The sequence below is a fragment of the Leiobunum rupestre genome, chromosome 3 (assembly GCF_980474605.1).
Source record: "Leiobunum rupestre chromosome 3, qqLeiRupe1.1.hap1, whole genome shotgun sequence".
Lineage (NCBI taxonomy): Eukaryota > Metazoa > Arthropoda > Arachnida > Opiliones > Sclerosomatidae > Leiobunum > Leiobunum rupestre.
This window is the reverse complement of record NC_143386.1, coordinates 55,738,651-55,766,262: the sequence shown is the minus strand read 5'-3', so window position 1 is coordinate 55,766,262 and position 27,612 is coordinate 55,738,651. Positions and strand designations below refer to the sequence as shown.

The 27,612-nt window shown below is 36.4% G+C and overlaps 4 protein-coding genes across 4 annotated transcripts in view; 3 read left to right on the top strand and 1 right to left on the bottom strand.

The window, feature by feature from the left end:
* Window positions 1–8,891: 8,891 nt before the first annotated feature.
* LOC149952693 (2-acylglycerol O-acyltransferase 1-like) lies at window positions 8,892–13,927 on the top strand. Its single transcript, XM_090168736.1, has 5 exons — window positions 8,892–8,992; window positions 9,059–9,577; window positions 9,641–9,815; window positions 11,099–11,298; window positions 12,161–13,927. Exons 2-5 carry the CDS (start codon window positions 9,085–9,087, stop codon window positions 12,310–12,312), a joined length of 1,020 nt encoding a protein of 339 aa, XP_090024862.1. The 5' UTR covers window positions 8,892–8,992; window positions 9,059–9,084; the 3' UTR covers window positions 12,313–13,927.
* A 6-nt stretch (window positions 13,928–13,933) lies between these two features.
* Window positions 13,934–17,388, bottom strand: LOC149952692 (2-acylglycerol O-acyltransferase 2-A-like). Its single transcript, XM_090168734.1, has 5 exons — window positions 17,280–17,388; window positions 16,945–17,205; window positions 15,892–16,299; window positions 15,282–15,481; window positions 13,934–14,273 (listed from the first exon to the last, which is right to left on the bottom strand). Exons 1-5 carry the CDS (start codon window positions 17,300–17,302, stop codon window positions 14,122–14,124), a joined length of 1,044 nt encoding a protein of 347 aa, XP_090024860.1. The 5' UTR covers window positions 17,303–17,388; the 3' UTR covers window positions 13,934–14,121.
* A 563-nt stretch (window positions 17,389–17,951) lies between these two features.
* LOC149952691 (mitochondrial intermediate peptidase) lies at window positions 17,952–23,327 on the top strand. Its single transcript, XM_090168717.1, has 13 exons — window positions 17,952–18,737; window positions 18,800–18,973; window positions 19,032–19,120; window positions 19,197–19,344; window positions 19,402–19,520; window positions 19,587–19,650; window positions 19,720–19,925; window positions 19,981–20,041; window positions 20,658–20,864; window positions 21,631–21,981; window positions 22,039–22,272; window positions 22,925–23,120; window positions 23,189–23,327. Exons 1-13 carry the CDS (start codon window positions 18,525–18,527, stop codon window positions 23,269–23,271), a joined length of 2,145 nt encoding a protein of 714 aa, XP_090024843.1. The 5' UTR covers window positions 17,952–18,524; the 3' UTR covers window positions 23,272–23,327.
* A 197-nt stretch (window positions 23,328–23,524) lies between these two features.
* The window catches only part of Utx (Utx histone demethylase), a 90,052-nt gene continuing 85,964 nt past the window's right edge, over window positions 23,525–27,612 (top strand). The window contains exons 1-5 of the mRNA XM_090168722.1: window positions 23,525–23,630; window positions 23,805–23,871; window positions 23,934–24,258; window positions 24,331–24,383; window positions 24,452–24,510. Of these exons, the coding sequence (XP_090024848.1) occupies window positions 23,554–23,630; window positions 23,805–23,871; window positions 23,934–24,258; window positions 24,331–24,383; window positions 24,452–24,510 (581 nt within the window). The 5' untranslated portion in view covers window positions 23,525–23,553. The remainder of the gene's footprint in view (window positions 23,631–23,804; window positions 23,872–23,933; window positions 24,259–24,330; window positions 24,384–24,451; window positions 24,511–27,612) is intronic.

The following is a 27,612-nucleotide window of genomic DNA, read 5'->3' as shown; positions in this document are numbered from 1 at the left end:
AGAATAACTTTTGTTTTTAAAAAAAAATGTCATTTTTTGAGTACTAAACAAACAAAAAAATCCAGTGTCCTTATAATATATCCTTTAAATAACTTTTCTTAAAAAATGTTTTATTAAAGAAGATAAATTTGATTTAAATAATAATAAAAAAATATTGTAGTTTTTTTTTAGTGGATACTTTGTTCATATATTTTTTAGTTATTATACAACGTCTGTAATATGTGTATATGATTAAAAATGAAACAAAAATGGTGATACATACACTGTTTTGATTCCTGTATGATATAAAAATAATTGGGTGCCATTATTTGTTTACTATAATATTTCACTATGGGTTATTTTAATTTTTTGTGTATAAAAAAATACCATAATTGAAATCGTTTTTGAAAGTTTTAAACTTTAAAAAAAATATAACCTAGAAAAACGAAAACTAATTTAGCCCGGTAACCTAATAATAAATAAACTCAGTTTATTAGTAAACAAAAACCCCCAAGTGGCCAGGTTTTCGCGACAATATTTTGCGTTGTTAAAACAAATCAACCGTTTTAGTATATCCTCGTGTCTTTGAAGAAAAACCAACAAAAAACCGTAAATAGTATTTCTTAAATATAAAGTACCATAATCACAATTTTTAGGAATTCCACCCTTATTAAGTAAAACATTAAAAAAAAAACCCAACAAACCATATATATCTTCCCCTCCCTCCTACACCAAATCGAATGATTTTCGTAAATATATATATAATTTTGTTTTTATTATTTTTTAAAGTTGTATTTCTCATGATATTGGGAAAAAAAATATTGTGCCTCACATAGAAGGATTTATTATAAAACTAAAAATTGTGTAAAAAAAAGGATTACGAAACCAATGTGAAGGTAAATTTATAAATGATTTACTTTCATATGAGATGTCGAGAGTCAATATATGTATAAGTCTTTCCTTTGTACATTGTATGTTATCATAAAAAATGGCTCATGGAGCGTGTTATTATACATAAAAAAATATATAATTATTATATCAGACTAGTTGCGTTCGTTGAAGGAAAAAATATCTTTGATAGTTAACTTTTAGGCAATTAAATCTGTTACTATTTCCCTACTAGTTAACGTTGCTATTAAATATATTTTATTCTCCAATCGCTGGTTTTGAAGAATAAAAAGGAACACAAATTAATTAATTTAGAGATAAAACCATCCACCGCAAATTGGCATTATTTAGTTTGAGTAACTTTAGATTAATATTTTTTAATTATTACCTCGTATAAGTCTTAAAATTAGTACAAGGCGTTTGAAAACTTGCGGCCTAAACTATAATCTCAAATGGTTGTTGAATTTAGAAACTTCGATATAGTTTTCTACGTAACTATAAAGGGACTCCGGAACAAGTGGAAACGCATTGTACATTTTTCACGACAAATACTGAACTCACGAAACTATGCAAAAAAATAGAATATAAAAAATATAGTTTCCAAAACCAAGCTTTTAAATAATTCCTTTTTATTTTAAAAACCAAAATATAACAATAGAACTTTAATAAATCTGGCCACTTATTTGGGTTACAAATATGCAGTTTTATCCAAAAAAATGAATGATAAATTTTTATTTCCAATTTAATTTTGTCGCGTAAACACACACGAAACATTCAGAACATATGTATTAAGACATTTAACGATAACCGTAATTCCACCAAGAAATTTTTCTTTTCATTTTGAATTTTGATTGAAAAATTGCCCGTTGTAAAAGGACCCTTATAAACAAAGCTACTATGGAAACTGAACAATGAACTCCCCCAGTCGAAAAAAATAAATGAAAAATCCTTTGGAAGCCTCATTTCATGTACTTGAACATCTGTAAAATGAAGAATAAACAAAAAAATAAAAATAAATTTGTACGGGAGAGAATACCTCAGTCATTTTAGACACCGCCATTGTTAGAGTAGAAAATCCTGAAATAAACCCCAGTTTATCGTCTTCATTTTGCATTGACATACTCGTGGGGTGTATCGTGTATTTTGCCATAAGTAACGTGAAAAAATCTGGGTTGGCAAATTTTAAACCAAATGATTAAAACAAGTGTTATAAACCAACCTTTTAAACAAAACACAGTAGGTGGTTTTTTTTTGCCTGTTCTGGGTTTTTTGAGCAGGTTCAAAAGTGTAGCCCTATGACGTCAATTTACTGCAATTCTATCTTGACGAAAAAAACGAGTTGGAGTAAGAAGGGAGTAGTTAGAGGTTAAAGGTTATATATTTGTTCTGTTTTTAAGATGGCGACCGGTGGTAAGATCATCAATATAGGACTCATTTTTCTTATTTATTTATTAATAATAATAATCAGCTAGGCTAATACCCAAGACACCACCTTAGGTCTAATTAAGTCATCAAGCAACTTTTAAAGTCATTAAATAGCATTTAGCAATTGGATTTTCGTTATTAAAAGCTTGCCACATGTGAAGATGTTCAAAACGCGTTATGTTTTCGTGAAACGAAATTTAAGCAGATGAATTTTCAATATAAGCTTGATTACTCCCTCTAGACCTCCTTTCGAGTAAAAAGTGTAACCTTCGAGCTCCGGAACAAGCGAACAAAATTCGGGACAGGGTAAATCTTACCCCGAGAACAGGCGAATAAAACGCTTTAGGGTAAAAAGTTTACACTTTTTGTCCTGAAACAGGCGAAAAAAAACCACCTAATATGATAGCTAGTTCAAAAAGGAGAGTTATACCGGGTGTTTTTTTGCTCGAAAAAGTGATTGTTTTCAAAAACTATGTTTTCTAGAAAGTTGAAATTTGTACTGTACATTATACGTGTCGGGGGACACTTTCTACCAAAATTGCATCGAAATCGAAAAATAGTTTCACGTTTTTTGAAAATGTAAATTTTAACCACTAGGTGCTACTAGGACGTCACAAAACCCCAAAGGGTATTTTGACACAGACTTGAGCGGAGCGAGCGAGACGTGAAATAAGACCATACAAGAAATAGTTCTTAAATTGAGCAAACATATTTTATACATCGCCAAAGTTACAAAAGCTCTAATCTCTCTAGTTCTTTTTTTTTTGGTTTGTAGCCCGGGTTTACTATTAACCTTCAAAAAACGCTCAAAATTGAAACCTGGATCGAAGATTATGCCATCCAACGTTTAATGAGTAACGCCTGTTAAAACCGTAGGAATAACGCCTGTTAAAACCGTTGGAGCAAAAACAAATCGTGCCTCGCCCCAAAACGTTGCTGCCAAAACCAGGGTTGGCAAAATCCTTGTTTTTTTCAAAAAGAACAAAAACAATGTTTTTCATTGTTTTAAACAAGATTCATTGTTTTTAACTGTTTTTAAATCAAACAATAAAAAACACATAATAAACATTAAAAAACTATGTTTAAAACACGTTTTAAACTATTCATTATACTTATGAATCAGACTCACGAGTAAACTCATGTAAAGAAATATTACGTATCATTAAACGTATTATCATAAGTGGCATAATTACCCTAAGTGTGTCAATAAGATGCATTTTTCAATGATACCTTGTTTAACGAAAGTGACGTAAATGACGTCATTTTTTCCAGTGACGAAATTTACGTAATGTGTTTGCGAAGCGGCGTCTGCGGCGCGAGCGTTAAAAATACCATATAGGGTACTTGAACGGAATTCGCGAGTCCTACGTTTCTTTGGTCTGTTTAGAACAAGCTCTAATTGAAGATTTTCTGTGGGAAAGGCTCCTATTGGCACACTTAGGGTAATTAATAATTATAAATAAACTCACAGGGAGAAGAACCAAAGAGTACACGCTTATTTAAACGAGCCAAGAATTTCGCTAAGCGTTGTTGACCAACCATTGACGGCCTTAGGGTTTTCGATGCCCCATGCAAATACTACCTAACCTGTAGTAGGGTTTTTAATATAGCTATCATCCTGGAATTTTCGGTCGCATAGTACTAAGAAAAGGGAAAATAGCTAGTTATCCACACATTGTTTTTAGTTTTGGTTTATTGAAATGTGCACGTCTGCAGACATAAATCATCACAAATAAACAATGTTATAAAAAATAAGAAATTAATTAGATACCTCTATAATCTTAAGACTTCCATCACATCATAAAATTTCAAGAAAATCGACCGAAATCCCTTAATTTTTATCTAGGAGTGCCGCCTAGTCGGTTTTAACCTGATCTGTCCAGACCGACTAAACAGCAACCCTACTTTTATCTCGCGCATAGGTAGGGTCCCAAATAGATGTATATTAGCAGCTATATACATTCTATTTAAACAAAAAGACAAAATTCAATGCGTCCGTAGGATTTTTGCACTGGTATTAAATTTACGAAATCATATCGAGCCCTTTCAGTCGTTCTTTTCAGAGAATCTTAAAATCCAACTACCCGTTATCAATACAATTTACCTTTCTTAGAGCCTTGGAATGGTTTTTTCTACCTTTTCCCTCATATTGAATAACCAAAATCTTACAAAAAAAACAATGAAAATTTACCTTATAAAAAACATGTTTAAAACAGATTGTTTAAAACGTTTAAAACAAATTGGTGTTTGTTTAAAATATTTGTTTTAAACGTGTTTTAAACACTTGTTTTAAACATTTTGTTTAAAACTTGCCAACCCTGGCCAAAACAAATCCTACCTTCGCTACTCAATCGCCACAAACAACCCCTAACAAAAAAGCAGCCGCTCCACCAGCAAAGTACGTATTATAATTAAATTTAAATTTAAATACTGTAAATAAACAATTTAAAATTAGTAGTTAATTACCTAAAAACTAATTAAATACCTAATTAAAATATATGAAGAACTAACTAAAATAAATAATTAAATAACTTATTTACATATGTAACGATCTACAAATAATTCATTATTTCCAAAGGAGACACCTTTTGGAGGACCCAGCGTTCGACAGCGACGATGAATTCAACGAAATGGCCAATTTCATTCCAGTTACTTTAATGCCTGGAGAAATAGTTGTAAAATTAGTCAGTAGAGTCATTGAAATTGAAGTTGTGGAAACCATGAATTTCATTTTGGACAGAATTAAATAAAAAAATGCATAAAAAACCGCCTTTCATTCTTCTCATCTCCCTCTCTCCCGCAATGCATAAAAAAGCCTTTCAATCCCCTCCCCTCTTACACACACTTTACGTGCACTGCCAGGTTCTCTATCGAAAGTCGCCTTACACACATGCTATCTAGCGATACCATTAGACCCAGGCTTCGGGCGGTTTATACTCTCTCGCCTTTTGCGCGCGCTTCCAGGTTCACCGGGCGCCAGGCTTCGGGCGGTTTATACTCTCTCGCCTTTTACGCGCGCTTCGCATAGGTTATTTTGACGGATTCGGACAATCACAGGACCAGCATTTTTTCCCCATAGCAGTCGTTGCTAAGGGAGCTTCGCTCGCTGCGCTCATTAAGAAAATTGTCAATGAGAAAGTTGTAGAGCGTCGCCGAAAACGTACCAATAGCGTTGGCCCGAAAAAAATAGACGTCTTTTTCACTGAAAAAATACGACTTGAAAAAGTGCAAGTTGGGGAAGCTAAAATAACTTTTTGAATTCCGTTGGGAGAGTAGTGTAACTTTATGAAAGTCAGAAATTTTTTAATCTGGTGTTTAATGCAATAAACACCGCTGTACAGTACAAATTTCAACTTTCTAGAAAAAAAAACACCCTGTATAAAAGGACCTGATTCAGGTAATACGTCAAGACTAGCCAACAACAGTAGGATCTACATTTACAAAACCAACAAATACTTTTCCTGCAGATGGATATACTTATTGAACTTAGATGCATCTGCGATTTTTCATTAATTCGGATAATTAAATTTACGGATTTTATTTGTCTTAACTTTCGTTCTTATCCTGGTCCATTTACTTATAAAACGTGTCTACCCACTGTTTTCCTGATATCTATGACAGCAGGCCCGCCTTAAAATACTACTTTCTCTAATAATGTATCCTTCTACTGATAAGTATGAATACGTGTCTTGGGTATTAGCAAAGATAGTATAGAACTCTGTATCCTAGATTCGAATTCAGAAAGCTTTCTGATTGACTATTTTGTAACGACGCGTTTACCCACTTCCGCGACACGTGACCTCCGAAAAATTGGCCTCCATCGGTCGCTGCCATCTAGGAGCAACAAACCCAAGGTGAACGCAGCTAGCCTTTAAACACGCTAACGAAGGGTTGTGTACGAATTTCATTGGACGAGCGTCACGAGCCTTTACGCTGAACGTTTTACGGAAAGGGGGAAGACTATTTCCGAATTTTCCCCTTCCGACGGCAGCAGGCGCTAAAGCGTCTAGCCAATGAAAAATGTACGCAAGAAAATCCACGACTTTTGACGGGTTGCGTTCTCCTTGTGCGGGGTGGTGTGTTTGTTGCTCCTAGCCGCCATAGTCCTATCACGGCCAACTTGGTATGCATCAGTTGGAAACCTCTGTTTTCTATAACATGCCGACCAAGCGCATTCTCTGTTTTGTGTTGGGTATTGGACTTTTTAAGTCATAAAGGCTTGGGTTGCATGAATGGACTTATTTCTCGTTCTTCTCCCCACTCATTAATAATAACAAAAGTATCATAAGACCCAAAAGAGTGTCAGCTGTACCTTCGCGCCTATTAAAATTTAAAGTGAGACCTAGTCACACTATAGATCACATAACCTACTAGTTGGAATAGTACTAGCAACTTTATATTTAGTCTATGATCGGGGCCCACGAGGGGTCAAAGTGTGCAATAACTGGTGGCTTTACCGGGGAGTCGGGGTCCGGCTCTTGTAACCCATCACGGGCGGTGGCGCACTGGGAGATGTTAGCTCCGTCCAAGGCTAACGGAGAGGGGCCGGGCAAACTGGCCGCTTCGGCGGATTGGGTTGCCTACTGTGGGTCTGCGGGCCTCCGTATGAGGGCACGGCGGACCCATCTCCCGGTCTTTTGGAGCTCCACCGGGATATCCGGTGCCAGCTGTGCCGGGTTATGCGGGCTGCTGTGTGCCCGCCGTTCCCCTTTAGGCGCTCTTTCCAATGGGCTTGGCTCCCTACCTTCCTAGGTAGGGTGTCGGTTGGCGTTGCCAGAGCATCCGCTCTTATTACCACTGCTGTGTGCGAAGTGGGGGCTGGTCGACCCATTGCTGCACCTTCTGCTGGGTTGGGTGGCTTGCGTCGAGGGTGCGACCGTCGGTAGTAGGGTTCTGCTACCCATGCTGGTTTTGTCACCTATCCGGGCTTGCGGACGCTGGCGTAGGGCATAATGATGACGGACCTCCGGTGGTGTGGTTTCAATATTACCGGTACACCGGGCTATAAATCTGATGCATGTCCAGTCTATGATCGGGCGCGATTTTATCTCTTCGATTTACTCGCCCGTAGACATACGTTCTAAAACGCCTCACTCGGCGGCGCTGTAGTACCTCGATTTTGATGACGTATTTTCCGACCCCCCTTCGTTTCCCTTTTTTACTTTGCGACAAACTCTCATTAACTACTATACCGTTCTGACACACTTTTGGGTCTTATGCTACTTTTGATAATAATAATATCACGGCCAACTTTGTTTCCATGGTAACTATGGAACTAATTTTTGGGAGTTCCGGCAGGAAGTTGGTAAACGCTATTGACCGTGCAAGGTGAGGTAAAAATGTCTTTAAAATCGAATTTTTTTGGATGAAACGCTATACATGTATTATTCGAAACCACATATATAATGATAGTTAAGGCTAAATCAATAAGTGATTTCCTTTCGCCTGTTCTCGGACTAAAAGTGTACTCTTTTCACCCTAAACGTTTTATTCGCCTGTTCCGGGGATGAGAATTACTCCATAAACTATTCGCTTGTTCCGGAGTATTAGGGCTACTCTTTTTACTCCTTCTGGAAAGGAGGTGTCAAGAGAGTAAATCGTATTTTATCGTCTGCTAGCCAGAATTTATCTGCCAAAAAAGGCCACAGGCAGCCATTTTTGGAAAACGTTTCTACTTCGACTTGAACTATTCGCCACCACAGAATCGGAGTAAAATGACGTCATAGCCTTACTCTTCTCACCCTACTCCGAAATCCCGGAACAAGCGAAAAGAAACCACCTAGAAATGTATGTATTCATACTGTAAGAATAATCACTGTTGAGACCATTGAGTTGGGAATAAATAGAGGTACAATTAAATCTGGCTGGTGCGGGACCAATTTCGTTCAATAAGGAGACTTTATCAACTATATCGTTCTACCGTGGCGGCATCTGTCTCTTGTGGTGGCAACTTTATTGCAATTGAATTTTTTCGCAAATCTGACGCGAAATTGAAATGTATGATTACTCGTAACAAACAAACCTTTGAAGTTGTTTAAAAATTATTTTATTCTGTCAACACGATCCTTTTTAACTCAAGTTACGGTGAGCTAAAAATTATTTATTTTTAGCCATATAACTTTACAAAATATAGATGGCGCTACCGCCTAATTATAAAGATGAATTTCGTACAGTTTTATCAGAACAGGTCCCGCGTAACCATGGCAACCGAAATCGTAATTGTAATTCTAGCAGTATTATTCCCAATTCAATGGTTGAGACGATGGTCTAGCAGACCGTTTTGTGAATCCTCTCCATTCCTCTGATCCTATTAGTTCTGCCTTTTTGTTTTTCCACCGCTTGTTATATCCAATATTACCTAACATTATCAGATAACCTTGATTTACTTTATGACAAGGCTTATCTTGGCAGGTACCTTAAAATGAGAGAGTTATAAAAATGTTGATTGATACATATTGGTTAGAAAGGCGAGCCGCTTCAAAAGCGTTATTTTAAGAATCACTCGTAGCTCTGATATTATTAATCTAGAATGGAGTCTCGCAACGCCTTGTCTTTATCATCATATCGCTCTGGACTTTGCGACAATTATCTAATACTGGTAACAATAATTGTGAGGCCTACGATAAAGATTCGGTTCGCAACAAGGCCACGCCGATAGCACACTACAGATTCTCAACTCGAAATTAATACGCTGGTTTTTGTAAGTACCGAATGCTGTCCACTTTTAAGTAAATCCGAGATTTCCACGTTGTTTTATTACGTGTAGTCGGTGATTGGGCGAGTGTCTCGAAAATGGCCAGGATTCTGGGCATCGACTTCATCCCGACGGATGTTCCTATGAATAGAAGACTTCAATTACTGTCCGTGGCTTTGTACGTGACCATTTTCCTGTTTGTGGGGGCCATCTCCATACCCTTGATATTGTACATTCTGTTATACACATCTTACTATAATTACGCCCTGTTGTATTTAATATGGTACTTGTACGACTACCCGACCCACGAGCAAGGAGGAAGACCCTTGAAATTCGCGAGAAATTTTTTCGCTTGGAATTATTTTCGAGACTATTTCCCGATTAAATTGGTCAAGACGCAAGATTTAGATCCACAATGCAATTACCTTTTCGGGTACCATCCTCATGGCTACATGGCCATGGGAATGGCTTGCGGGTTCGGTAGCAACGTGTGTGGTTTCGAGCGAAAGTTTCCAGGTATAGACATAAGAATATTGGGTCTCAGAGGATGGTTTCGTCTGCCGATCGTACGAGAAATTCTTCAGTCACTGGGTGAGATATTCTAGACGGGTTTAGCGTCGAGCATTTAACTGTAACGTCGTTATTCCTCGCAAGGTGGGTGCTCCGTCACCAAGACCAGCATCAACAGACTGCTGCAGAACGGAGCGCCTGGTAGTTCCGTGATTCTTCCCATAGGAGGAGCCGCCGACATGCTGGAAGCGCATCCCGGTAAAGTCGTTCTCAAGCTGAAGGACCGCAAGGGATTCGTACGAAGAGCCATTGTGGCCGGGTCGGTACTTTTTTCCTAATCGAAATCAGGGTTGCCACGGTACCTGGAAAACCTGGAATTCCTGGAAAAGTCGGGGAATTTTAATATGGGTATGAGAATCAGGGAATTTGAATATGGGTATAAAAATCAGGGAATTTGAATATGGGTATGAGAATCAGGGAAAAATCAGGGAATTTGAATATGGGTATGAGAATCAGGGAAAAGTCAGGGATTTTGAATATGGGTATGAGAATCAGGGAAAAGTCAGGGATTTTGAATATGGGTATGAGAATCAGGGAAAAGTCAGGGATTTTGAATATGGGTATGAGAATCAGGGAAAAGTCAGGGATTTTGAATATGGGTATGAGAATCAGGGAAAAATCAGGGAATTTGAATATGGGTATGAGAATCAGGGAAAAGTCAGGGATTTTGAATATGGGTATGAGAATCAGGGAAAAGTCAGGGATTTTGAATATGGGTATGAGAATCAGGGAAAAGTCAGGGAATTTGAATATGGGTATGAGAATCAGGGAAAAGTCAGGGATTTTGAATATGGGTATGAGAATCAGGGAAAAGTCAGGGAATTTGAATATGGGTATGAGAATCAGGGAAAAGTCAGGGATTTTGAATATGGGTATGAGAATCAGGGAAAAGTCAGGGAATTTGAATATGGGTATGAGAATCAGGGAAAAGTCAGGGATTTTGAATATGGGTATGAGAATCAGGGAAAAGTCAGGGAATTTGAATATGGGTATGAGAATCAGGGAATTTGAATATGGGTATGAAAATCAGGGAAAAGTCAGGGAATTTGAATATGGGTATGAGAATCAGGGAAAAGTCAGGGAATTTGAATATGGGTATGAAAATCAGGGAAAATTCAGGGAATTTGAATATGGGTATGAAAATCAGGGAAAAGTCAGGGAATTTGAATATGGGTATGAGAATCAGGGAAAAGTCAGGGAATTTGAATATGGGTATGAAAATCAGGGAAAAGTCAGGGAATTTTAATATGGGTATAAAAATCAGTGAAAAGTCAAGGAATTTTAAAAATTAATCTAAAAATCAGGGAAATTTTTAAAAATGAGTAAAAATCAGGAAAATCTCAGGGAATTTAATTTCGGTTGCAAATAGGAAACTTTTTATAAAATATAGGTTAAAAAATACAAAGTTTTGGCACAAAATAAGTCAGGGAAAATCTCCGGAGATGGTCAGGGAAAACCTGGAAAAGTCAGGGAATTGGATTGTGAAAAAACTGTGGCAACCCTGTGAAATGATACAACCGCTAACTTTCCAAATAATGCCAGGGCGTCGTTGGTTCCCGTGTTCGCCTTCGGTGAAAACGAAGTATTCAACCAAGTCAGCAACCCAGACGGCTCTCTTCTTCGTTGGTGCCAAAAAATGGCCAAGAAAGTGTTCGGATTTTACCCCGTCCTCTGTTACGGACGTGGGATGTTGCAGTACAATTTTGGAACACTGCCATTCCGTAAACCCATCACCGTTATCAGTAAGAAAAAAGTGTTTTTATTTTATCCGAGACGTAAACTGAATCTCCATAACAACAAAAACTCACGTTATGGAGAAGCAGTGGTCTTCTGCTCTTACGAAAATAACCTGATTCAATGTCCAAATGTGGATCGAACTGGAATCGAGACACATCCGAATCTGTTTGGATCAAATAATATTAATCAAATTGGAATTTTACGCATTGTAAATGTATCAAATATAACTAACAAGGAGACTACCCGAGGTGTTACACACCGATTTTGTTCAAACTCGGGGGATTGGTAGACCTTCATGTAACATGAAAAATCCTAAAGGGATTTTATTCAATGGACAACGGGTTTGCCATGGCAACGAAAAATGTTTTTGAAAACATAAAATAACATGGGCTCTTGACCTATTTACCTGTGAAAAAAAATTAAAAAATTGATCAAAATGTGACCAATTTTGATTTTTTTTCGTCAATTTTTATAATTTGTTTTTATAATTTTGGTATTTTCATTTTTTTTTTTCAATTTTGTAAAGGGGGAATCGGTCAAAATCCCATGTTATTTTCAATGGGAAAAGTTCCATTATCTGTTGTCAAAAACATTTTTCGTTGCCATGGCAAACCCGTTGCCCATTGAATAAAATCCCTTTAGGATTTTTCAAGTTACACGAAGGTCTACCAATTCCCCGAGTTTGAACAAAATCGGTGTGTAACACCTCGGGTAGTCTCCTTGAAAATGTTGATCACAGTCGAATTTGAATCTGCATAATTTTGGATATAATTTTGGAACTAAACTAGACCATTTTCGTAAGGTTGACCTCAAGATATGTTCAAAACGTACACTCCTTAATTAACGCTAACATATTGTAATTGCAAGTTGGCAAGCCGATTCCGGTGCTGCAGTGGCCCAATCCTGGGGACAAAGACATCGACAAGATACACGATTTGTACCTCAAGGAGTTACGGTCCCTTTTTGACGCCCACAAGGCCCGATACGACATGGCCAAAGTTCAAATGGAATTTACGTAATTGCTTCTTCTATTGCGGATGCCTTTTTAATTATGTCTAGGCAGCTATGGCGCCTAGAGTTTGTTATTGTATTTTTGGGAATTTTATAAAGTTATTATATAAATGTATCAACTAGTCAAAATTTGTTGTATACCATCAACAACATATTTATGTCCCTAAGAACGTAATGCTCGAATTCTTTTCATAATATACGCATCTAGAGCCATCTGGATGTTGCCAAATTAAACAATCGATTTTATTGAATGACCTAGTGCCGGATAAACCTTTTAATAACACTCTTTTTAAACTTATTATATATATTATATATTAATAAATTTTAATGCATGGACTAGTTCTTAAGGGGGAAGACTACAGTGGCCATTGTCTACTTTCGCGCCATTTCAAGCTGAACTCTTTTAATTTTGTATTTCAAGTTATAAAATTAATATTTAAGTGTAGAAAAGCCTCTTGTTTAGTGCTTAAAATAATTTTTACAAATTTAAATTTAAAAGTAATTAAGTTATTACGTTTTAATTCGGACCCCCGGAGCTAAACAAGTTGGGCAAGCGCACAAACTACCCTTTAGTTAGGACCTCATATCTCGTTAACTATTTATATCATAATTATCAAAATTATTTTAAGCACTAGAGGAAGGTTCATCCTAATAAGAAAAATATAATTCAATTTTGTAATTGTTAAAACAGAAACGTTCAGCTTGAGCGAAAAAGAGGCTTTTACTGTATTCTTCCCCCTTAAAAGAGTGAAACTAAAATTTTATATTGTTAAAAGATAATTATTTGGTTTTAACTTTTGAAAACTTAAGTTGAATGTTTTAAACGATTTTTGTGTATAGAAATAAATACATATTAACATTTATTAAGAAAAATTAACCAACGAAACAGGATTTGAACCGCGGTCATTCAATAACGAAAATATCTAATTTTTGGAACCTCCAGATGGCAATGCATTCTGAAAAGTATAACAACATGGCAACATGATCCAATGTTACCGTTTAAGGTTCTTAGGGAACTAAATACGTTCTTGGTACCATTATTGCTTTTACGCGGGCTAGCCATCGTCGTCTAGTCGTTGTAAATGGTTGCGTGGCTCAGAAGTCTTAAAATTTTAACTTGTGATTTTTGCCGAGAAAATAAACAGTTCTTTAAATTATTATTACTAGACTAGACGACTTCATTAGACCTCCTAAATGTAATATCTCTAAAAAAATTAACTCTGTATTTTACTTTGGAGTAAAACTTTACAACCAAATACACATTGACCTAACAAAAAGCAAAACTTATCAGGCAGTAAAACGTTTAATCAAGTCAAATGTCTTAAAAAATGTATAAATATTTTTTTTTAAATAACACTGTCTTAAGTAAAAGGAATTTTTCGGAGTGTTCTTTTCTGTATAATTGTTTTTTGATATATATTATCGGTGTATTCATCAAAATGTTGTAATTTTTTTTTCTGTTGTAATTTGTTTATTTTTTATTTTTATTTTGTAAATTGATTTTTTATATTCATGTTATAGATTTAAATGTATACCGGAGGGCTATAAATCGCTAGTCGACTTTGCCCTCCACTCCACTTTAATAACTCATTGAATAATAAAAATTAAACATTAAACATTAAACATATGTCCATAATTGTTTTTTTTATTAAAATAAAACGGAAAATGTTTTTAAAATTTACACAAATTATCTTTGTCTATTGCGTATTGTAAGTCACGGGGAAATTGCGAGCAGCAAAAATACTGGGATGTTTAAATTTAATTAAAATCATATTTAAAATTCGTTGAGTTTGTTGACTAGTTAATCAATGTTAATGCTACGTAATGACTAAAGGCTTGTCCCCGTAGCCGTACGTCTCTTTGTGCTCGTCGAACAAGTCTGTCAAGGCCTTTAAATACTGGTCGTGGATTTTCGTCACCAATTCTTCGCTTGGGTTGGAGTTTTGCTCCAAATCTATCGGTTTACCCACTGAAAGTTAATTGAGTTAAATATCGAATAGGTGAAATTACGTGTGGTTACTAACATAAGTCTAGTATTATGTTCCATACGTGTGCCAGTTAGTCGAAATAATTACTGATAGCATAATTAACATAATGACAATAAATATGACACTTACCAAACCTTTTTTCTACACTGACACTATAACCCAGCTCCGACTTGGACTTGTAACTGATATGAGTAGTACCATAAGTAACATAATAACAATAACTATGGCAATTAACGAGATTTACAATTAAACTGATTTTCATAGTTATTGCGTAATCAAGATGTTTTCTCAACACAGAGCCCTCTAGTGTCTAAAATACGCGAGACTTTCGCCAAGCCGAAATATCTGGTTTCCGATAGATAGGCGGAATATTAGGCTAAAATGATAAAAATTAAAAAAGTTTTTCCGGGGGGCCGAAGGGTTCATGTTTGTGATTCGCACGCGGGCTTCGAAACAAAGCCAAAGCTCCTCGCGACTCCAGAACGTGCTCTCCGATATTAGGCTTAAATTTTTATCAAAAAGTAGTCATCCAAAACGGTAAGTCGCGAGTCCAAGTCGCAGCTTGAAGATAGTATCAGTGCCGAAAAAAGGTTCGGTTAGAAAATTAGCATTAAAGCAATAGGAAGTGTCATACTTATTGTTATTATGTTACTTATGGTAGTACATTATTGACCTTGGTAGTAGTATCTTTCGCCTTTGCATATTTAGACACTAGGGGGCTCTGTGCTAAACTGAACTTTGTCATACGTATTAGACGTCATACCCAAAAAATAATAAGCGCCACTAGCGAGAAAACTATTCAAATTAAAAATAAATTATAACGCCCCAGTCGGCACTTTTCCCTGTACGGGTCCACTATGACCACGTGAAAAAAAGCACTTTTGAAGTCCACCAAAATGCGCGGTCTTTTTAGAAATGACTATCAATAAACAGATAGCGAACTGACACACTTCTGTGAAACACAATTGCAAATTTACGGTACAACTGACCGACTGTCCATATGGGACTTCTATGAGGTAGGAAGCCAACGTTGTACTGGAAGATGCCCCGTCCATGGATGAGTGGAGGAGAAACACCGAAGAATTTGGTCATCCTATTCTGTATATACCTTAACCAGGAACCAGTAGGATTTGCTACTTGCGTGAATAAGTCATTCTCACCGAAAGAAAACACAGGAACTAACGATGCCCTGTAAAGTGTTTCTTTTAAATTAATAGTTAGTTACTAACATTGAGTTGGGATTATTAATCTAGAGGTCCAATCAAAACGTCGGATTTCAGTATTTCGCGAAACAACTTTTTTAAAAATAAGAATACTGTCGTCTGCTCCCAAATGACGAGAAAACTTTCAAATTCAACCGTGGCGCCGTCTATCTCTCAATGGTTCGTTCAAATAAGACGCGTTTTCCGGCAATTTTTTTTTTTTTCAAAAATAATGGATGGCGCCACGGGTCATATGATAACGTTTTCTCGTCATTTTAGAGGAGACGGCACATCCGTAATTTTCAAAAACTTGTTTCGCGGGGAGCAGATTTGATTGGATCTCTAGATTAATATTCCCAACTCAATGGTTACTAACAATTACTAGAAAACGAATTACCCGTGCTTCAAGGCCAATCTGACAAAACCCTTTCGTCTTTTGATGGTCAAAATGGTACTTTTCGGGTGGGCATCCAGGGCTTCGGCAGCTCCACCTATGACTATGACTACCGCATTCCCAACCCCTTCTTTGCTAAGCAAATGCTCGATTGAAGAGCGAGTAGAAGCGCAAGTGCCTAAAGCCAGGAAGAAGTCCCTGTGAAACGGGAATAAGAATTGGCCCTCCAGAGTTATTAGACGAGCGGTCAAGCCGGGATATTTTTCGCTGAAACCGGTGGCTTCCGTTGCGAAATTGCAAAAGGCTCCGGCGCACATGATACCATGTGGGTGGTAACCGATCACGTAGTTCTTTTTGGAGTCCAAGTCAGCCGTCTTGATGAGGTGAACTGGGAAATAGTCCCTGAAGTACCTGAGGTAATATACTGTTATTTAGTTCTTGATTGATTAGTTCTTAAGAAGCTGTAGTTTTGCTGCCCCTTTGTAAACAAGTCGGAGTCACTGTAACCAATATTTTCGGTTGCTCGATTACCGGATTAGCCTGGCTAGTCAAAGAATCAACTACAATCCATACTCAAGTTTACTAGGTTAGATATTTACTTTATAAAAACATTTTTTCATTTTTCAAACCAGCCAAAACACTGCAACTGTTAGTGTCGACGCAAAATAGCTTCATTATGCCTAACACAATTGGTTTACTCTTTTAAATACCATCCCTTATTTCTGGCATCTCTTTAAGCCGAAGCGGTAAGGACTATATAAAAAGGAGCTTGCACGTCCAGGCTCTGTGTATTGCTCCTAGACGCTAGCATCTAGGAGCAACAAACACAGCTCCTAGCTAACATCATCTTGTTCAACTTGTTAAAAAGTTCCACAAGCGTCTTGATATTTTAGCGTAAACGCACTCGTGCGATTCTCGCTAGCTCCCTAAAATGAAAAAAATGCACGAGCCTTTTACGCTAAAATATTAAGGAGCGCGTGGAACTGTTTAACAAGTTGAACAAGATAAAAAAATAATGTATCGTCAATTTGAAGGAAAGCCCGTTAAAACTCTTACTTCCAAATGAACATTCGTCGCGTCCATTTGAACATTCGACCTCCTTCGTTACATTTTTGTCTATCCGTTAGGAACCATGTTAAGTAAATGACCGGGATGTAATGCAAATACGTTGTGTAGAAAAAAAAGTAGAAACATAAGAAAATTCCCGTAAATCCGAAGAAGAAAAAGACCCAAGAAAAAAAGGCTACAGCCGCAGTCTGCATGCGTCTCTCAAAGGGTATTTTCAACGGGGCGAATTCAATACCCAAAAAGTTGGTTCTGTAAACGGGTAAATACGTTAATAAAACTTTGATAATGTAGTTAAATCTCTGGTTAAATTAATAGCTTAATACCCCGATTCCGTTTCGCCATCCATGATTCGAGGAGTTGTCTGGTTGACATAGAGTTCTTGAATCCTGTTAAAAGGACACCTCCCGAGCCGATTTTGGAGTTATATTCGTGTTATCGCGGTTTTATTTTAGGTCCTCCATTCCAGATTAGATTCTGTCAAGTCTATGAGTTAAGATAATTGCATTGTATATTATGGATTTGGTCGATAAAGATATTTCTCGAGTGGAGGAAAACTCAAGCAATAATCTCGACTCTTCTTTTGGGCTGTACAAATAATATTGTGTTTTTAGGTTCATTCGAGATACGAGGTCGAAGAAATTGTAAATGTAGACAATGTAGCCACCCCCTCCTTACATCCTGTATCCTTTCAAAATAAAAAGCTTTAACTTTTAGAAGTGTATAGCAAATCTACATTTATTATTATCTTGAAGGAAAAAGTTCTTAATAACTAATTTTAATATTATTTAAAACATTTGAAGAGACGCTTCAATATAACATCTTCAAGGAAATTGCCAAGAAGTAATATTTCTGAGAGCGACGACCTGTAAGTAACTGTTTATATAGTGCTTGTTGAAATAATGGAAATTTTTTACTTGTGCGGTATGCAAAAAGTGTTTACTTTTAACCAGGTAGCCTTTTTTTTACATAATAAGGCTTAGGAAAAACACGACGTTCGGTTTACAGGTGAAAAGTTTCCATTATTGCAACAAGCACCATATAAACAGGTCCTGGCTCTCGGAAATATTACTTCTTGGCGATTTCCTTGAAGGATGTTTTATTTAAGCGCCTATTACGGAATTCTACAATCATTACCGCTTTTAATGTTTTTTATCAAATTTGTTTAGACTTCCTCCGTTTTTTTTTTAGTCGATTGTGACGTGTGGGACAATTCAGTCCTCTCGTCCATTTGATTAATCAGGGGGATACGTGGGGACAGGGGTGGGGACACCCGTGGCGGAAGTATTCCGACCACCCGTTGGGGGATTGGTGGTCTTCCTCTAACGGCCATCCACAAACTCTGCCTCCCAGACGCTTGGGATTACAGGAGTACGCCACTACTCCCGGCGACTTTCTCCGTTAATGGAGTGACTATCGCTAAAATCTTTTCATCGTCTGCTTAGAGCCTTAGACGCATTTCAAAACCAAGGTTACTTACGCCGCGTTACGCGTGTTGGTTTCTATGGTTTATTTAGTTTTTTTTTATTAAAACATGAATTTCAAAATTGTTGTTTAAAACTGATATAGAAATGAGAAATTCTGGAAGTTACGCTCGTTGTTTAGCTTTCACTAGTCATTTACGTCGTGAAACAGTATGCAATAATTTAAAAACGCGACTGCTGATCTGTCAAGATTCAAATTATTCAAGAGGGGTTACCACTTGGTCGCCTTTGGCCAATGCATTCAATACCAGACCCAGCACTTGGGATGAATTTCAAGTATCGCTTTCAAAAAATCATGGAGTATTTTCATATTTACAAGAGTTATAAAATTAAACGACTGAAGTGTAACTCTTTACTTATAGGGTTTGTTCGGTAGAGAGGAGTTGGTAACCTCCGATGGGTTCTTTCTAATGAAAGATAATGCTATAATTCACAGTGATATTCTTATAAATGAAGCCACTAATAAAATCAGATCAAGAAAGATGGTTGAGATCTTCGATGATTTATCAGACACTCTTTGCCAAGTTGCTGATTTAGTAGGGAAACAATAATAAGTTTATTTTTATTATGTAACTCTAATAATTTCATAAATAGGCAGAATTTGTAAGAATTGGACACCCTAATAAGAGATATGCATTGTCCGCAGAGGAAGCGTGTTTAGAAATAAACAGCTTAGTTGAAAGGTGGGTTATCGTTCCTTGGTATATTTAAGAAGGCAATTAGGCTTGATGGTTACCAATATCTTACGCATTGCAAAAGGCTGAACACCAACAGAGAATTGTTTCTTGCTCTTCAAAAAGTTGTGAAAGAAGGCGATTTATTTCCAACTGATGACATTGACAAACATGTAGCTGAATTATTTCTATTCGACTTTGAACAATGTGGGATACATTTAGACGAGGAAAAGGTAACTTAAATTACTCTCTGACTAATACATATATTTATTGTAGTAATAAAATTTTAGAGGAAAAGCGTGGTACAACTTAACGAGTATATCTTGAGACTCGGCAGTTTCTTTATTAATGGAACTCAACAAGCAAGAACTGTTGATAAATCACTCGTTCCCAATCACTTACATCACCAGTAAGTGAATCTTTGATTTTAATTAAAAATACCAACCATTTCTTTAATTAAATATTCTTCAATTAGTTTTACAGGAGGAGGTGACACCATTACATTAGCCGGATTAGTATCAGATTCTAATGATGAAAGTGTACGAATCAAATCGTATTTCAAACAACTGGATTCTTAACGAACTAAATGTAATTATTCTTCAATTTAGTTAAGAGAGATGGCCTACAGAGTATTCTTGCATCCGGAAAAGCATCAAGAATCAATACTTCATCAACTATTAGAATCTCGTAATAACCTAGCGCGACTTTGTGGCTTTGAAACTTACGCCCATCGTGCGGTTAAAGGAAGCTTAGCTGGTGACCCGAACTCTATCAAACATTTCCTGGAACACCTCTCTGCTCACCTTAAACCAAGGTATTACTGTGCATTACCTCAATTTTAACCCAGTTTAATTATTAATCGATATCAGGGCTCAAAATGACTACAAACACATGCTAGAAATGAAAACGAATTCCAACCCAGATGCTAAAGTATTATAATTATTTTAGTCTAGGTATGTGCAAGCCTTGATTTTTAGGTTTTGAGCCGAGCTTCGAGTATGAAAAATTTCATTTCTCTAGTATCGAGCCAAGCTTTAAATTTTTTTCGAGCTTTTAAAGTGGTTTCTATTACTCGAATAATTGGGGTTACAGCTCTATTACCAGGTTCTAATATTTCTTCATTAAAAAATATTTACTGCCGGAGCTTTTACGTTTATTTGAAGCCCTAGTTGTGAAGTCTAAATTAATTAATTGTCAGTTGACTGATGAAAGTTATGTAATTAATGGTTTTGGTTTCGTTTTATATATTTAAAATCAGTGACAAATCAGAAACAACTAGGACTTGTACTTCATCGAATAAGAGATCTTAAGGCGGGACCAAAGGGAATTATTTTCCTAGCTTTTCCCGCCATTTTTAAAAGCTTGCTATTATTGCCTTAGTAAGAATAATAGTATAAAGTACTCGAAAATGAAGCCTAGGCCTCGATTTGAGGCTTGAACCATTTTTGGCTCAAAGCCCAATCGAGTACTTAAACAAAATTGAGTACTTGCACATGCCTAGTTAAGTCCTTCTTAATGAATTTTATAGTAAATTTTGTTTTAACAGGCCATATATCCGTGGGATGTCCCTTATTACACGGCTCTCGCTAAACAACTAGCATTTAATGTTAAAAACAATGATTATTGCCCTTATTTTTCACTTGGAGCTTGCATGGAGGGTCTAAATCACGTATTTAAAGCTCTGTATGATGTTACGTTGGAAGTAGAACCTATGAAACGTAATGAAGTTTGGCACAATGAAGTCATTAAATTGGTACATATGTTTTTCAGTTATACAGGGTGTCCACTAAAAAACGAAAAATTATAAATAACTGAAAAAAGTCTTCAAGGTCATTCAAAAACTATCTCGAGACCCATTGGGTATATGGATTTGGTTCCAATTAGAAAGTTGTTGCTCGCCATATTATTAGTTCACTTCAAATAACTTTGATTTGACCAATAAGAACCCGAGAAATCGAAGGTTAATGAATTCAGTGTTTGATAATAAAATAATCTGATTAGTTTTAATGTGACTAAATCAAATAAGTTCTGAATAGTTTACAACGGTTCAATTATTCCACCGTCAGCTACGATACATGCTTGAGCTTGTTTAATGACAGAGTACATAGTGTTGTTCAAAATTTCAATCTAAATGTCATTGAAGTCACTTATTATTCTTTCTTGTTGTCATGATAAACAAACAGAAATCAGGTTCAATTCATTAACATTCAATTTCTCGGCTTCTGATTAGTCAAATTTGGTCAAATCAAAGTTATTTTGAACTAATAATATGGCAAGCAATAACTTTCTAATTGGAACCAAATACGTAAACCCAATGTTTTTGAGATAGTTTTGAATGACCTTGAAGATATGGTTCAAGGTCATTCAATTTTACACTAGCAAATGTCCCCCTGCAGGAGGAATGTTCCATAAAATTTCAAATTAAAAAAAAAGTTTTTCAGTTATTTATCATTTTTTGTTGTGTAGTGGACACCCTTTATATAAGTCTGTTATTTTGAAATTTTTAATTTTTGGATTAGCGGGTCCAAGATGATTCTGGTATTCTTGGCTATATTTACTGTGATTTCTACGAACGATCTGATAAACCAGTTCAAGAATGTCACTTCACCATCAGAGGAGGCAGAAATCTTCCCGATGGAAGCTATCAAACGCCCATCGTGACTTTGTTACTGAATTTACCCCTGCCAAAGTCCAACGCTCCTTCTTGCCTAACCCCTTCAATGCTGGATAATCTCTTTCACGAAATGGGACACGCCATGCATTCCATGTTGGCTCGCACAAAATACCAACATGTAACTGGTACTCGGTGTTCGACGGATTTGGCTGAAGTGCCTTCGGTACTTATGGAATATTTTGCTTCCGATCCAAGGGCAAGTGATTAATTTCAGAAGCCATAATTCTTTTATAATAATTGACATTTTGTTTAGGTTGTTTCTCGATTTGCCCGACATTATAAAACGGGAGAACCAATTCCCGATCATTTACTTAAGAGTTTGAGCTCTTCCAAACAGTTCTTTTCTTCAAGCGAAACTGAATTGCAAGTTTTTTACGCCGCATTAGATCAAGCCTTACATGGAAAGTATTCATCTTCAGAAAAAAGCATTAACATATTGGCGAACGTTCAGAATAATTTTTACGGAATTCCTTACGTTGAAAATACGGTAATATCAACTATTTATTAGGGGTGTGCGAGTCCTGTTTTTTAGATTTTGAGTCGAGTCTTGGAAAATTGGACTTGCGAGTCTTAGAGTCCAATTTTGCAATACTCATTCGAGTCTTTGAGTCCATAAGAAATGGATTTTAACTCTTTCCAGTCCAAGTTTTCTAATAGTCCTATTCGAGCCCTAAATTTTATCCTAACCATTTAAAATCAGAAAAAAATATTTTAACTAATTATTCATTATGTACTTAACTAATTAATAAATTTATATGATTAATTTGAAATTTCCAATTGGTATTAAAAAATTACATTCTCGAAAACTAAATTTTATTATCAGGGATTTATCGCGACTGAATAAAAATTATTTGCGGGAAATTTGGTAGCGAAGCAAAAAATGATTTGCTGGGAAATAACAGACTCTCCGGGTATTTTTCATTTTATTTATAAACTCAGTCGACTTAATTTTTAAGCCTTGGCAAAGGACCTGGGTACCTGATCGTGCCCTAGAAAAGCTATTTTCGAGTCTCAAGTCCCGAGTACCTGACTCAGACTGTAGACCGAGTACCTGCGATTTTTGAGTACTCGCACAGCCCTACTATTAATATTAGTTATTGAACTGTCCCTTTAATAATTTTCTGTTGAACTTGAAATAGGCTTGGCATTTGAGGTTTGGACACCTAGTTGGATATGGCTCCAAGTATTACTCTTATTTAGTTTCACGAAGCGTTGCCTCTTGGATTTGGCATCGTTATTTTGCCAAAGATCCGTTTTGTAGCAAAGCTGGTCGGAGATACAGGGAAAAAATTCTGCAACACGGAGGCTCTAAACCAGCAAAATATTTAGTAGAAGGTGAGTTAGACTGTAAAGTGACGACTGTTTAATTAGGTTTTCTTTTATACATAATTTTTGTATTGCAGACTTCATGGATGAAGAAGTTACGGGTGATTCATTAGCTAAAGCTCTAGTGTTAGACATAGATAGGAATGAATTTAGAAATTAAATGGAAAAGTTAAAGGATTTTCTGTGCAATGTAGTTAATAAAACTTTTATTTCGAATGTCTAGTTAATTCAGCAATTTAACACCTAAATTTTTAATTTAAGCTTCATTAAAACAAAAGTAGATGGCGCCAGCTCTTAAAATTTTCAAATAGTACGCCTTTTTTCTCCTAACAGACTGAACATGTACCGTTTTTTTAAATATAATCATGTCTGAAATTTACAACCAATTTTAATTTCTGTACATATTAAAATTAACGTAAATATATGTTAAGAATTTGTGAAAATGATAGCCGAGCTCGAGGATAACTTAAATTTATCTTTAACTCGGCGAGACTTATTAATATTATCGCAAATAGACAGGTACGTTAAAAGACGCAACAAACATTTAAGCCTCGGCTTCCCCCTCCCAACTTCCATAAACAGGCTCGAAAATGCTAAATAAACGTGCTAATTTTATTAGGAAAGATACCAATACTATTTAATAAAAAAAACCATAGCATTGTCAACGGAATAATGTTAGTTATATTGTTTCAGTCGATTTTATGGTTTTCTAAAACTTGACACCACAGAGGGATCTAAAAAGAAGGAATTATTAATAAAGGTAAATTCTGGAGCAGGATTGTCAGTAGATAGTTATTTCAATAACCTCATTTAAAATTGCAGGCTGTGAAGTTTTTAGAACATGTGTTATTGGAAAATCAAAAAATTAGGGGTAGCAAAAGTGTCGGGTCTAAAAACAATGGTCCAAAATTGCCAGTGCGTTCTCCATTGCCCCAAGAGCAAATCAAATCGAATCAACCGATCCAAGATGAAGTACAAACTGATGCTACCAAAGCCAAACAGAGTCAGTGTAATAGCGCTGCTAGTGAATCCTCAAATGCAGTACAGAGTTCCTTGACCAATGAGGATATCGGTATATTCGAACTTTATCCAAATGTGTATAACAAATTAGGGCATTTACATCTATTATTAGAAGATTATCCGAAAGGTACTACTTTTATCAAGTTTAGGGTAATTTTTTTTTTAGTCTAGATTCCTAAATAATTTTTTTATCACTAAGCTTTATCTGCATATCAAAAATATCACTCTCTGATGAAAGACAATTATTGGAAAGTATGTACATTTTAAAACATGAGTTATTAATTTAGTGAATTTACTAAATTAAAATTTATCTAATTTAGAATTCTCCGTTTCTCTTTGGATTAGGAGTAACCTATTTTCATTACAATGCATTTCGTTGGTGAGTTTTTATTTTGAATCATTTGTAGTAACTATAAAATGAAATATTTCCTACGTAACTAAGTAGATGGCGACAACGTCTCCGCGAACGAATTGTTTTGGTTTTGTTTCCAACGTAACTAAGTAGATGGCGACAAGGTCTCCGCGAATCATTTATTTTGGTTTTGTTTCCTACATAACTAAATAGATGGCGACAAGGTCTCCGCGAGTCATTCATTTTGGGTTTGGGGTCGCGATGTTTTGTTAGATGGCGCCATCATTTCAGTAACCTTCATTTTTACACGTTTTGGCATCTTTTAAATAGCCAATATTTTGTTTTTGATTCTTGTGGGTTTTCTACCTTGAAAGCAGTTTTTTATTGGCCATTGGGATAAACCTTTATCGCTCAATATTATTTCCTAACAAAAGATAATTTAAACAAATTACTTTTTAAGTTTTATTTTCTGGGAAAGTGCAAGAAAGGATTGCAATTTAAAACGAAACCATTTTCCAATTAAATGCTAATTTACATTTGCGTTCCATATTCCATTACAAAGTAATTATATGGCTATCCATTTATTTGAAAGAAAACGTCGACTTTTTCATTCCTAGAATAATTATCTACAAAGATTAGTGTTATCAAAGTTCAAGTTACTGTTTTATTGTGAATTCCGTGAAATCAAATTACATTACTTGAAAAGAAAAAAGTTCTGCCCCTTCAAAAAAAAGTAAAAAATAGGCCGAAAACATAAAGAGGGCCTGTTCCTTACCCAATAGAAGCTCCAAACCACCTAAGCTTTTATTTACATTTGGCACCCTCCCTTTTATGACCCCCAACACACAAAGAGCCCTCCGTCGTAGATCAAGGCGCCTGTTAGCTCTTCAAATTTCACCTGACGCTAAATAAAGGATAGGTAGACGTAAACTGTACACCGCGTTCCCGTTTCGAGTTAACTACCAGACGAACGCGTCTCCTAAAAGCTATCCCCTTATCAGTATTGGATAGTTTTATGACTCTCAAACTGACTTATCTTGATAAAAACGAGGTACCCGATTGGGGATCGAGCAAAATTAAAATTCCATCGTTTTTCGCCTTGTTTTGGCTCGCTTTTTGACCCTTAACCTCGCTTTATATTAACGCCTATTTTAAAATAACGGTCCCTTAGTTTAATTTCCTTTCTACTTGGTATAATTACCAAAAAAATTAGATAATAAATCGGGACAGCTGTTATCGTAAAATAGTTTTATCCTGCGTAAATTTTAAAAGCAAAAAATATCGGAAACGGGGAAAGGTCCACCCCCCTCCAGCTGCTAGTGGGACAGTTCCTTTAGTTTTTCATATATTCCTTTAAGAGTATTCTCCCCACTCTTTTGATGGAGCCTCCGTCCCTACACGCTTATTTTCTAGACCCCCCCCTCGCCTTTTACACCATTTTTTCTCTCGTCTGAACGTACAAAAAGAAAAAAATCTTTGGCCAGCCACCGTGAACCTATTCTGGCCTTCTCCGCGAGGCTATGAGCGGAGAAATAGCAAAAATGTAAGGAGAGAGGCCTGAACTTCTTTAGCCAGAGGCTATGCCCGACCCCCTTAATCTTTTATAGAGAAAAAAAAAGTTTTTTTAGAAACATCCCCCGTCCTCTGGCTATTTTTCGCAATTTTTTCTTTCTCTAATGGTGGAAAAGTCAGAAAAAAATATTTTGTTGTAAACATCAATTACTTTTTACAACCCCAAATACTACATTAATTTTATACGTTTAAAAATGATATTTAAGTTATTTTTTAAATTAAGAAAAGGTAGTGTAAAGTATAAGCAGATTTTATTAATTTTCGTCGCGATTAAACAGTTGCGTAAAATTGGCTTCCCTGTTAAGCGGTCTTTTCTCTTTTTGTTTCCCAATGTTTTGATTTTCACTGCGCTAAGCCTTTGCCGGCCGCCATTAACGATGCCCCGCGCATGCACGTGAGCCGCGAAAAGGAGGGGGTACGCAAACCCAGGAGGGGGGCGATGGAGAGGAAAAAAGAAGAAGCCTGGCGGGCGGACCGCGACAGATGGGAAAGCGAGACCGTGAGAAGGGAGAAGCCGCGTTTTGCTAGAGAACGCTCTGTTTTCGGAGAGAAGAGGTGTGCTTGGGTGCAGCGAGAGAGAGGGAGAGAGAGAGAGAGAGAGTGGTGAAGGTTTTTAAAAGGCATTTCCAGCGAGGGAAGAAAAAGAAGAGAGAGAGAGAGACGCCTTTATAGTCTATAATATTTTTAAAGCATCGATATCTACTCGGATTTCTGCGGAATACGGCTTCGGTTTCGCCCGAACGACGCGTTTTCGTCTACGGAGAATCGTTCGAGACATCGCCGAACTGTTTCTTTCCGGAATTCGTAGCCGGTACTCGCCGCTAGATCTTTTAATAACATCATCATCATCATCTCGACTTTTTTTTTATCGCCCTGGATTTTATTGTTCGGAAGTTAACGCGTTTTTAACCAGTAACGTCGACTATAAAGGCCTTAATCTAACGGATATCTCGGAAGATAAAAGATTATGGGAACTTAATTCCGTCCGATATTATATGATACTTTCTACGAATTCGTAATAATCGAAACTAACCGAGGCTTATGTCACGTCAACTACAACTTTGCTTTCTTTAACGGTGAGTTTTTTATTTTTTTAATAAATGTTAAATTACGTATTTAATAAAATTTATTGATGTGCATTGTTGTTTCTAAATACGAACGATTTCGGTTACGAAAATAGACAAATAATAGACCTAGCATTTAAATATTTCCCAGTTTGGAAACTCTCGGATCGTTAAGCGTCGGTATTCAGATTATTACGCGGTAATACACCGCTTTTAAACTCATTTCATCAAGATTTATCATCAAGTTTTGCGCTGTAATTGAACCATTATATTATATAGAAAACGGCGTCTGCTAAACTTGACGATTTTCGTCAGTAGGCCTACTCTATTCGTACCGCTGAAGTGGGGGTTTTACGTTTTCCCTATTTACGAAATTGGCCACTTACTTACTAGCCTCGGTCACGCTTTGAAAAACATGGCCGCGCTCAGTGGGAGAAGCTTTGTTACTGGGTTATTGATTTCTTGACATTTTCGGTAGCAGACAACGAATAGA